The sequence below is a fragment of the Orycteropus afer genome, unplaced genomic scaffold (genome assembly GCF_000298275.1).
Source record: "Orycteropus afer afer isolate SDZICR_OR568_19922 unplaced genomic scaffold, OryAfe1.0 scaffold00015, whole genome shotgun sequence".
Classification (NCBI taxonomy): domain Eukaryota; kingdom Metazoa; phylum Chordata; class Mammalia; order Tubulidentata; family Orycteropodidae; genus Orycteropus; species Orycteropus afer.
Genome location: NW_006921602.1, coordinates 3,070,788 through 3,081,044, shown reverse-complemented (window position 1 = coordinate 3,081,044; position 10,257 = coordinate 3,070,788). Strand labels below are relative to the sequence as shown.

Here is a 10,257-nt window from a genome sequence, read left to right as displayed (position 1 = left end):
TAATTGTTTAGCTTGTTCACCCATCTATCCGTCCCTATACCCATGTTTGCTTTCACTGACAACTCAGTATTGTATATGCAAAGGGGTTCATATTTGTTGTTCGTACTGAGGACTAGGCAGTGTTTTGTTCTGCTGTGTATAGGGTCGCTATGAGTCAAAGATGACTCAACAACACCTAATAACAAGTCTTTGTTTTAGATTCAGGCCCTTTGTTTGAAATGTGTGCATTTTCTCCATGGCTTGCCTTTTTAAGTGTTTTTGATATGTGTAAGTTTTTAATTTGAGTGAAGAACAGTTTGTCAATTTATTTTATTAGTAGTATCTTCTTTGTTCTTCCCAAGAAATCTTTGCCTGTACCAATGTCATAAATAGGTTCTTTTCTGTTTTCTTCCAGAAGGTTTATAGTTTTTTTTTACCTTTCACTTTACATCAGTGATCCATCTTTAATTAATTTTATATATGAGGTGAGATAGGGGTCAGGGCTCATTATTCCCACACAGAGGTATCTATTTACTCCAGCACTGCTAATTGAAAAGACTTTTCTTTTTAATACAATTGAATTGTACCGGTGCCTTTGTTGAAATAAAGTGGTAATCAAGTGGGTCTTTTTCTAGAATCTCCATTCTGTTCCATTATGTCAAAATCATGCTGTCTAACTACACTTGTTTTATAGCAAGTGAAATATTTTGAGAATTTGTTTAATAAATTTATATTGCTTACTTTACTTTTTAAGTGTGTATAAGACTGTTCTTTGTTAAAAGTCTATGATTAAGGTTAAGTAAATTCAAAAGAACCCTTTCCAATAATAATGAAGTAAAAATTCTAAGTCAGAGAGTATTCTAATACAGGTTCTTTGTCAGTATTTTTCCAAGTGTTGCATAAAATAATTGAAAGATGGCACCTTTCAGTCGATGAAATATGGTAATTTTTTAAATCTTTGTTTCCTGAACCTGCAGATTAATATCTTTCATTAATTAAAGGAGCATTCTGAGTCTTTATATTTTCAAATATTGTATTTCTCATTTTCTACTTCTCAAACAAAAATCTTTTTTTATTGTATTCTTTTTTTCTTAATCTCTCTTTTACAATTTCCATTATTCTAAATTTCCTCTACTGCATCTCTGCATTCTTTTAGTTCATCAATTCTACCTTCCAATTCATTAACTCTCTCCTCCATTTTATCTGATTTCCAGTTCATCCTTTGAGTTTTTAATAATAACTATATTTTTTTGTTTTTGTTTCTAGATGTTCTGCATGTTTTTTTGCTCCATAAATGTCCTAATTTTAAAAAATTTATCATATCTTACTGTTTTCATTAGTTTAATTTCTTTTATTTCTCACATAATTTTAACGATTTGCATTTCATAGTCTTTATCCAGTTATTTCATTTAATTTTTTTTTTTGCCATTTCTACATTTGCAGCTTGGAATTCTTCATAGATTAATAGTTGGGTTTATTAGAATATTGTGTAGCCTGAGTTGAATCTGAATCTTTCCAGACACTTTTGCCAGGAGTCTCAGGGGAAGGAATGCTTTGGACCATTTTTTACGAGTGATTTTCATAGATCATTCATGTGATCTAAACTTGAACCATAAATTCAAGTGAAGGAAGGCATGTGATTATGACTAAGACTATTTCTCCTTTACCTCCTAGCTGTTAAGTACAGCTTGGGCCATATTTATAAATAGTATAACCTAGGCTATACAAACTGGAGATCTTCCTACTCAGGATATCACTGCCTGAGGGGTAGCTATAACTACCCCCTCAAATGCAAATATTTTATTTCATCTTTTTTCATCTTGAGTATGTTAACTATCTGTTTAGAGTCTGTTTTTTGGATTCCTTTCAGTTTTCTCTTTGGGGAGAATACAACAGTGAGTAGCAGAAAATCGGACTTGAAGAATAAGTTGCAGCCAACCTGACTGATATCTTTTGCCTTGTAATGGGCGTTAAGCAAGTACAAAAAGCAGATATACATATTAATGCCTTTGGATAACTGAGCCAGAAAATAGACTGTTTTCATTGCCATTTAAATGCATAATTAGAGTCATTTGTATGAAGGCTTACACATATTATTCATCAAATACTATGTGTGTGTGTCACAAACTCATGGCTGTGGCAGGTAATTATTTTGGAATCCATTTAATAAAGCTTTTCATAAAAAGGAATACTCTTTGTTTCTTTCTTTTTTTTTAAACTTGTTCAATGCTTTGTTGACAAATCCATGTCCAGTTCTCAAAATTAAAATAATTACCCCTATATAATATTTTTACTTTAATTTTTTTGTGTGTGACAGAATAGGTAACAAAAGTGAAAGCAGTTATCGTTTTATTGCAGTCATCTTTGTCCTTCACGATGCATGCCAAAACCTCTGTTGTTTCACTGTTCTTCTTCCTTATTCTTCTGTAGGAGGCTGCTCTAAAAATAGCTCTGGTAATAGATGTTCTACACAGGGTCAGATTGCTGAGTCATTTGGTTCTTTTGTGAAGTTTAGGAATATGGAGAACAGTGTCTGGGTAGAGTAGGACAAGCATGTTTTTCAGATGGCAGGTTGTTATTCTTTTTTTAAAAATTACAATCCTCTCAATAATTTTATAATTATGTTTATTCTTAAAACAGTTCTATTTTCAAAATAAAAAAATGTCTTTGAATCTTACTTCAAAAAGTGTTTTGAATGAGATTCTTTGAAATGTGTTTTGTTAAATATAATGAATTTAAGAGTGTGAAAAGAATTAATAGCAGATAAACTATAACTATCCCCCTAGATGCAAATATTTTCTTTCATCTTCCTTTTTTCATCTTGAGTATGTTAACAGTCTGCTTTCTTAGAAATAATTTCTCTACCTGTGAAATAGTTCCCTCCAGGGAAGAATCCTTGGGAGTGCTTAATGCTTGATGATAAAACACATGTTGACTTTTTTCTCAAAGAAGAGGAAGATTTAGCTTCCTTGTGTTATCCTTATCTCCCCATTTCCCCTTTTCCCATCATTCAAAAGTAATTATATCATATTATTTTGGGAAACAGATTGTCAAACTCTGGCTCCCCCAAAATTAGCAAAGCTGAGATTATTATTTACTGGCAAGGAAAGCACACTATCTTTACATAGACTTAATCATGTCTTTGAGGGCAAAGGCAGGATGTTTTTGAGGTTTCTTGGGGGGGGCTCTCATTTAAGATTGTTTTTCAATGCAAGGGCTTGATTAAGATTAATAAATCTATGATACAATGGATTAGGATTGGTGGACCCTGCAAAGTGAGGTTTTCAAAGTGAGTCTTGGACCGTGGTATTAAATTTTTGTTTTCCCTGTGGTTAATAACTATCTCCTTTTCTCCATTAATTGAGGGTTCTAGCTAGCTAGTATTAACTAATGTCCAAACTCTCCCAAGGAACTCTAAAATTCCTCTCTGTATGGGCAAAGACATTGGGTTATCTATCAGCTTTATTTTTACCCCCTTGGAGATACCCCTCTGATAGCCTTCTGTCTCTAATGTAGACTAGTTGCTCTTAGGCATGCTATACAGATGTTATCTGAGAATTTTCCTGTGCTTCTCTCCAATGGTGAATCTCATTTCCTGGGGCTTAAGTCTTTTTCTTTTCTAGTTCACTCTCTTTTATTAGAGAGTTGTTGTTGTTGTTGTTATTTGCCATTGAGTCTGCCCCAACTCATAGCGACCCCTCCTTGGGTTTCTGAAAGCACCTTCTAATAGCTTTAAACAAGTTTCTTTTTCTTTTTCCCTGTAAATCATTTAGACACAGATAAATGATGAATATGATGGTTTCTTTTTGTCTCATGAAATGCTAGAGTTTCATAACAAAAAGCGTAGGTCAGAGTAGTTAGAAAAATTAAATTATAATATTCTTACAGATATGAAATTTGAAACAACAAAAGTAATTATGGTTAATTATTTTTCTTTCTAAATTTCTGGAAAAGAATATCAACTAAAGTGGTTTTAGGGTTATATGTACTTGAACTCTGATTTTTAGTTATTCAATTTGCTGTGAATTTTTTATAATGTTACCTGTTAATTGCAGCTAATAATTTTTAAAATATACTTTTGCTAAAATTTTATTTGATAAATCAAGATAAACACAAACCATTATAATTTAATCAAGTAAATGTTAAAAAGCTATTATCACAAATTATAGTCTAATATGAGTTTATATTTTAATAGCAGGAATATTATGTCTTGAGAGGTGTGTACAGTTTCTGAAGGTGATAGGCTGAAGCTCAAAGAGATAAATATTTTATCTTAAAGATGCCTTGATTCAAAGGAGATCCAGACTGATGTCTCTCAGTTTCTCCCAGTTGGGTGTCGACAGCAGTACTTGTGCCCAGACATTTCTCAAGTAGGTTCCAGAAAGAATGTGGTTGAAGAGATTACTCAAGAGAACAGAGAGGTCTTTCAATTCCACTGTGACTTTCATATTTCTTGAGACCAGAGAAGCAAGCTGCCATTTTCTTTGGAAACAAAGGATCCTGGAATTAAATGATCCCTGGCACTAGCCACTGCACCCCTCTTTTCTGGGAATATCAGAGCAAGACAGCTAGCTGGTAGAGATGTTTCAAGATGTTCGCCAACATCTAAAGCTACTGCCTATGGAGGGGAATTTGGCTGCTTTTTGTAGACTTATTCCTTGACCATGTTTGAAAAGTTCTCAAAATCACTAATTTACATTTATTGAACAGGCTTTTCGGGGTGGGCCTGAGAATAGTAATGCCAAATGAATGGTGTATGTAGCCATTGTGTTGATCATGGGCAAGAATATTCATTTTGCATTGCTTAGGTTCTAGGCATGGAGAGAAGATTGCAGAAAGGTATACAAGGGGAGGTGGGAGAATGTCTTAAGCTGCATTCATTTCTCTGTGCTCTCCCCAGAACTAGTAAGCAGTGGCTCTGCCATGATTCTGTCACTTTATTTATTTTTTATTTTTAAATTTTTATTGTGATTTAGGTGAAAGTTTACAGAGCAAATTCATTTTCCATACAGCAGTTCATACACATTTTGTTTCATGACATTGACTTCAATTCCCAACAATGTAACAGCTCTCTTTCCCACTTTCTCCCTGTAGTTACCTCTTCCCTGTGTCCTTCTTTCCTATGCATTCCTGCCCCCCCCCATTCCAGCTAGCTCCCTGGGTTCTCCCACAATTGATCTCTCTAGGGAATGTATCTCCCTGATGTGATTGTTCACCTTCTACGCCTGTCTCACTTTAGTATTTATTTGGTATAATAATCTTTTAAAAATAAATAAATGAACCACTTTTTGGAAAAACTGGGCTTGTCTGTAATTTTAATGTACTTGCCTAAATGCTTACTGGAGTCTTAAAATTGGTAATTTTAAAAGAAGAGAAGAAAAGAGGAAAGGAAGAACCCATGGAAAGAAACAGTAATACAAGTTTTGACTTAGGTTTAATATTGGCCACAATAATATGTAAAAAATATATACTTATATTAGCATTATTCAAACTCATTTAACTGAGAATTACTGTAAATAATACTGCCCTTAAAAATGAAAAATATTTTGTATGAGAAGTGGCAGTGAGTTGTATTATAAAGAGCAGAACACTGGAAGTCAGGATAACTGGGATCAATCATGTCCTGTTTCAGCCTCTAGCACAGAATTTAATCCTAGGAAATCCCAACCCCATCATTTCCCCTGCCCTAGGGACAACGTTTTTTTGGGGGGACACTTTTTTTTCATGTGAATAATGAGGTTGTAGACTAGGTAATTAAGGAGCTCTAGTGGTAGTAGGTAGCTCTGGTAGCATAGTGGCTAAGACACTTGCCTGCTAACCAGACGGCTGGCGGTTCAAACCCACCAGCCACTCCTCGGAAGGAAGGTTGGGCAATCCTACTTCCGTAGTGATACTGCCTTGGAAACCCAAGGAGGGGTCGCTATGAGTCGGGGCCGACTCAACGGCACATAACAACAACAACAACAACAGTGGTAGTAGGTAAGGCATTTGGCTGCTAACCAGAGGGTTAGCAGGTCAAACCCACCAGCTTCTCCATGAAAGGAAGATGGGTCGGTCTACTTCTGTAAAGATTTACAGCCTGGGAAATGCGGTGGGGGTCACTATGAGTCGGAATTGACTCCATGGCTGTGAGTTGTAAGCCTGCTCTTAAGATTCTGTTACTTGAGTATACATATGTCATGCTTTTCAGGTTTATGTCTTTTCACTTAATGAAATTAGATAGCTTTGTTTGTATTTATTTTTTAATCATCTGAGCCTAAACTTCCATATTTGCTGAGACAGCAGTGGTTCACTTTAGGGTCCTATACTTAAATTGAACAGGGTAGATTTCCAGATGTAAGGACCTCTTGTTACTTGCTTAGATTGGAAATGCCCTTACAGTCAGTGTCCTTCAATGACACTTGTGTATTGGTTCATTTGTAACTGAGTAACCCACCAGCCACTCCTCGGAAGGAAGGTTAGGCAATCTATTTCTATCACCTCGGAAACCCAAGGAGGGGTCTCTGTAAGTCGGCTCCAACTCGACAGTGCTTTTTTGTGTTTAGTATCTCTCCAAGGGTTTGAGAATAGTGAGATAAAATGGTTTTGAAATTCTCACTACTATTTGGAAGGCTAATTGCATAAATTTAAAATTTAAAGCTTTTGAACAGCCTTCTTTTAAAAGTGACTTTTAACAAATGTTTGATCATACTGTAGTTGTGCTACAGTTGAAATGCTGAAGCAGCATGTTGGCTTCTTTCCCAAAAGCATGCTTAAAGAGGCTAGCAGCAGCATCTCTCCCTGTTCTCTTCAGTGCTTTTTACCTTGCGAGTGGTGCAGCTTGTTCTGCAGATGTACTGAAACCCTCCCATTTAATCTGCAGTGGAGAAGAATGAAGCTCCGTGTCCGGTAGAAATCAATGGTGTAGCAAGGTTTCAATAAATAGAAATGACTATATATTTCAACAGCTGAGCATGAAGACATTTATACTTTTTTTTCTTTCAGCTGATGTATTTTTGCTTTCTGTTTCCTCCTAGAGAGATGTGGATAATTTGCCCAGCCTCCAACGTCTGTTTCTCAGCTTTAACAATATATCTAGGTGAGTGGAAACTCCCAACTTGTCATCTATTAATAACTTGATTGTGTGGTTTCTAGTGACTTAAATTGAGATTGTAAATCCTTGGCAAATTTTATTGACATGTAAGATTTTAAATTTGCAAATGATAGGACAGTTGTATGATAAAGTTCTTCGTGGAAAACAAACCTCTTGCGTGTATTAGTGCCTCTCATGCTCAAATGATCAGATTGGTATATCATAGCTTTTTTATTTAACTTTAGAGTTGCCCCCTTATAAAACGTGTGTTCATGGAAATTTCACCATATATTTTGTCCTTTGTTTGACACTCACTGCACTAGGCAGTTGAATTTGAATTTATTTAATAAATTATCATCTAAAATTTATATAGTTACTAAGCAATTTTGATACACAGGGTTATATTTGTCACTGTGCCACTTGCTAATTAGGCCATAACTGTCTTCTAACTTAGCATTCCTACTTAGAATTAATGCTGCTAGGAGGTGATATATTAGAATATATAGATGTATAAATTATGTTTTCCAAAGGTTTGAAGCATATCATCTGTTATCATGAGGTGATGCCCCAGTCAGTCAATGTGGAAGATTTCAGAATTGAAACTGAGACATATAGTCAGACTTTTCAGTTCAAAAGGAACCCTACTGTTTCCCTCAATCTTCCCTCATTCTTTCTTTTTCCTCCCCTCCCTGCTAGCCCCTTAGTTATAAAGAGGCTTTATAAGTACTTCTCAATTCTTACTTTCACTTCAAGGCTGTTTGTTCTTCAAATTTGTTTTTATAAGAGCATAAGAATTAAATTAAATGTATCAAATAGAGTTTATAGCATATCTCTTCCTGAACTCTAGGTCTCTATACTTCTGATAATTAAAAACCAGTTTAGTTTTTATGTGTTTTTCTGTTTATATCTTTTTCCTCTTCCATCAGACTTAAGTGTTAATTAACCCCATTTCCCTATAGTATATCTCCAAAACAGAGATTCCCTCCAGATGGGAAGCTTTGCATATAGGCATAATTTGAGAAGAAGAAATGTAAAGTGTTCTGAAAGACTATCTCAGTTTATGTTGGAAGGCAGCATTCCAGCTGCATTTCTATGTTGTTGAGGAGGAAAAGTTTCTTTTCAATGACAATGGAGGAGACACTAAATTTTCTTTAGGATTTCTGCCTAACAAAACTCACTGCCCTCGAGTCAAATCCAACTGAGTTGGATCCAACTCATAGTGACCTCTCCTTGGGTTTCTGAGGCAGTATCACTATGGAAGTAGACTGCCCAGTCTTCCTTCTGAGGAGTGGCTGGTGTGTTTGAACCGCCAACCTTCTGGTTAGCAGTCAAATGCCTTAGGCACTATGCCACCAGAGCTCCCAGGATTTCTGCCTCAAGACTATTAATATTTGTTAACATATCTCACAATTTGTAAAACATTAGCTTTTATGGTAGAAAACATTACTTATTTTTATCTCATCTTGTTTATGGGGAATAATTTACCTAGATAGATGTAGATTAGGGTATGCAGACAGTCCCTGGATTACTAATCACATGAGTTCCATTGCTAAATTTGTCTTTAAGTCAAATTTGTACCTAAGTCAGAAGAGTATGGCACATTTCATATCTAACGTTAATTAGTCAAATGTTTGTCTTAGTATATAGTATATAGTGTACCTTTCTATGCATAAAAAATTAAACACTTCCACTAAAACATCTTTAATATAGTAATAATAATAATGTTTTGATGTGTATTACATAGAAACCATTATATGTACTTTAGATTTTTAATGTAAGCTTTACAGGGGTTCGTTCATTACTACAAGTTGAACATAAGTTGGATGTTCATAGCCTGTATTAGGGGTTCCCAAGCTCCTAGAACTTCTGAACTCTTGACCCTGTAGGGGAGTAGGTTTGGTTGCTTGTATTTAGGGAATTTTCTTCTCAATGTAAAAAGGAATTTCACTCACCAAGAAAAATAAAATATGATTAACAGAATTATATACATATATTTCCTTTAAAAGTGTGATTTTTGAGAAATTGAGATAAAAATGAGTCACCAATCTCAAGGCTTTCATTCTTTTACCTTCCTCTATTGCTTCCAGCTGATCTACTTTTGAGGCTAAGTACATTTTCTGCCCTGTTCCTGTTGATGCATGTGGTCCAAGAGATGGTATAGAGAATATACTGCATCTGAGGAGGAAAAATCAGAAGGAGCAAGCCTTGAAAACGTTGCTATGAACTTTATTTAAGACACAGATATATATCTCAGATGAAATAGCTGGGCTGTCAGCTGATCTGTAATGATAATGACAGTAGTTTTTCAGGACCCCATTGTCTTGCTGGGGTCTTGGCATAGTGAAGTTGCCTTTGTATTCAGTTCAGTGGCCTAGCAGGAACATAGATGAAGAGTAGAAGCAGCAGTGTAAAGCTGAAAGTCAGTATCTTTCAGGACTCCCTCTGGAGAATACTCTGATGGCATCCAGCAAATGAAAACATCTAGCTATATATCCATTTTGGGGAGGCGAAATTTATTGGCTGTTATAGAGTAGGGCTTCCTAGATTTTGAACAAATTTTTGGATTTTTAGAGACCGTTTGTATAAACTGTAAAATGCCCAGTGGATATTCAGAAAGTTCCCAACTGTGATGGTACTCCATGGTATTCAGAGAGCTCCAACATAAGATGACTGTGTACATAATTGACCATTATGATGGGCTTAGTGGTCAGAACACTTTTTGTGTGTTTCCCTGTAGATATTGGAACAATGCATTTAGTTCCACCCCAACAGGCATGCAAGATATATTTAGAAAATGAATAGTACATATCCATATCTATGTTCTGTGATTTATTAGATTGATTAAGGGGATCAGTTATATCTCATAACATTCTTCAGCCATATTCATTTCATTATTCAGCTCTTCTTCTGAGTTGTTTTATTTTATTTTTCTTGGTTCTCAAGATCCTAATTTCCAAGTAGTTTGATTGTAGCTATTATTCCTAGTTTCTTATTCTTGTTTTATAGGCGAGCTGTATTCCTGAATCTCAAAAGTATTAAATATGTTGTTGTTGTTGTTAAGTGCCGTCGAGTCGTTTCTGACTCATAGCGACCCCATGCACAGCAGAACGAAACACTGCCCAATCCCGTGCCAGCCCCACAATCCCTGCTATACTTGAGCCCATCATTGCAGCCACCATGTCAATCCACCTCGTTGAAGGCCTTCT

At 35.4% G+C, this 10,257-nt stretch overlaps 1 protein-coding gene across 1 annotated transcript in view; it reads left to right on the top strand.

Moving 5' to 3' along the window:
- The window catches only part of LRRC49 (leucine rich repeat containing 49), a 328,583-nt gene that overhangs the window by 74,586 nt on the left and 243,740 nt on the right, over positions 1 to 10,257 (top strand). Inside the window, exon 9 of the mRNA XM_042783131.1 lies at positions 6,996 to 7,057. Coding sequence (XP_042639065.1) covers positions 6,996 to 7,057 — 62 coding nt within the window. The remainder of the gene's footprint in view (positions 1 to 6,995; positions 7,058 to 10,257) is intronic.